Source organism: Pempheris klunzingeri, chromosome 18, assembly GCF_042242105.1.
Source record: "Pempheris klunzingeri isolate RE-2024b chromosome 18, fPemKlu1.hap1, whole genome shotgun sequence".
Taxonomy (NCBI): domain Eukaryota; kingdom Metazoa; phylum Chordata; class Actinopteri; order Acropomatiformes; family Pempheridae; genus Pempheris; species Pempheris klunzingeri.
In genome coordinates this window covers 4,075,885-4,077,099 of record NC_092029.1, presented here as the reverse complement: position 1 = coordinate 4,077,099, position 1,215 = coordinate 4,075,885, and the positions used below count along the sequence as shown (strand labels likewise).

The following is a 1,215-nucleotide window of genomic DNA, read 5'->3' as shown; positions in this document are numbered from 1 at the left end:
TTCATGTTTTAGTGCGCTCATTGTCAACCTCTCTGTTAAATTCTCTCTTTGATAAGTCCGTCTTCCTTTTGTTTTGGGTTGCTTTGCAGTGTAGACAGTTGCTGAATTATCAACTTTTTGCACAATGACACCAAAAATCAACTGCCAGCTTTGAGTCAAACACCCAATTACAAACGAAAGCCCTGCAATGAATTTTCTTATTTGAACGCAAATATTATTGCAAACTCCGCTTTAAGAGACGAATGTAAAAGGACTCAGTGCAAAGACAATAGCTGCTGTGTTGATCTTTGTAATATTATTATTAAATATGTCATTGAGAAGTATTTTATATACTGTTGGGTATTTTGTAACTGTGCTTTTCAAGAATTGTGCATAAAATCTTACTGTATAAAGTAACAAATAGCTACAGCTGTTTACAATGTAAGAAGTATCCAGTATGCACTCCATAGTGAGCTGGTCTTTATTGGGAAACGAACCCCGACAGGGTGACGCTGCAGCTCGCTGTACAGCAAGTTATTTTAAATAACTTTAAGACTTATTTTAAATCACTAAAATAAGAATGAAACAGTCTGGACGTGTTTGAACGTTTTGGAAAAGGTGGAAACAGTAGAAGAAACGTGACCCATGGGGGTCTTACATGCTTTCACATATTTTGCTGCTTTCATGGCAAAGTCAGCTTTTTCTTCAGCTTGTCTCATTAGTGGAGAATGTTTTTCATTTTGGTGTAAAGCTTCTTCTGTGCTGCAGTGTAGCAGGAAGTGTTGCTCTTTGTCTCTTTGTTTTTTCTCTGAATCTTTCTTCATGTGTGTTTGTTTGCTTGTTAGAAATAATAGTAAGTCAAGGGAGTCATGTTAATGCTGAAGATGAATTTATTGGCTTCCACAAACAAGAATAGAAAAGATACAAAAAGATAAAATTGCAGAATAAAGTGATACAGAGCCGTGATATTCAATCATTAACATCACTGTTGAATAATAATTGTTGATTTGATTGACAGCAAGTTTATGTGATATTGATTAGTTTAACTTTAATGTAATTAATCACACTTTAATAAAGAAAAAGAACAAAAAGTTAAAGAAGCCAAATTGATTTAACAAGATTGTTGGACTGTGCTTTCCACGTCGGTGAGTGTTGAGGAGCTCTGCTGCCATGAAGGAGGCTCCTTTCACTGATAGACACACAGGAACTCAACGCAGCCATTATTACCTGTGTTGA

At 35.6% G+C, this 1,215-nt stretch overlaps 1 protein-coding gene across 1 annotated transcript in view; it reads right to left on the bottom strand.

The window, feature by feature from the left end:
• Window positions 1-851: 851 nt before the first annotated feature.
• LOC139218078 (uncharacterized) overlaps window positions 852-1,215 on the bottom strand; it is a 1,479-nt gene continuing 1,115 nt past the window's right edge. The window contains exon 2 of the mRNA XM_070849614.1: window positions 852-1,215. This exon is cut by the window's right edge and continues 838 nt beyond it. Coding sequence (XP_070705715.1) covers window positions 1,166-1,215 — 50 coding nt within the window. The 3' untranslated portion in view covers window positions 852-1,165.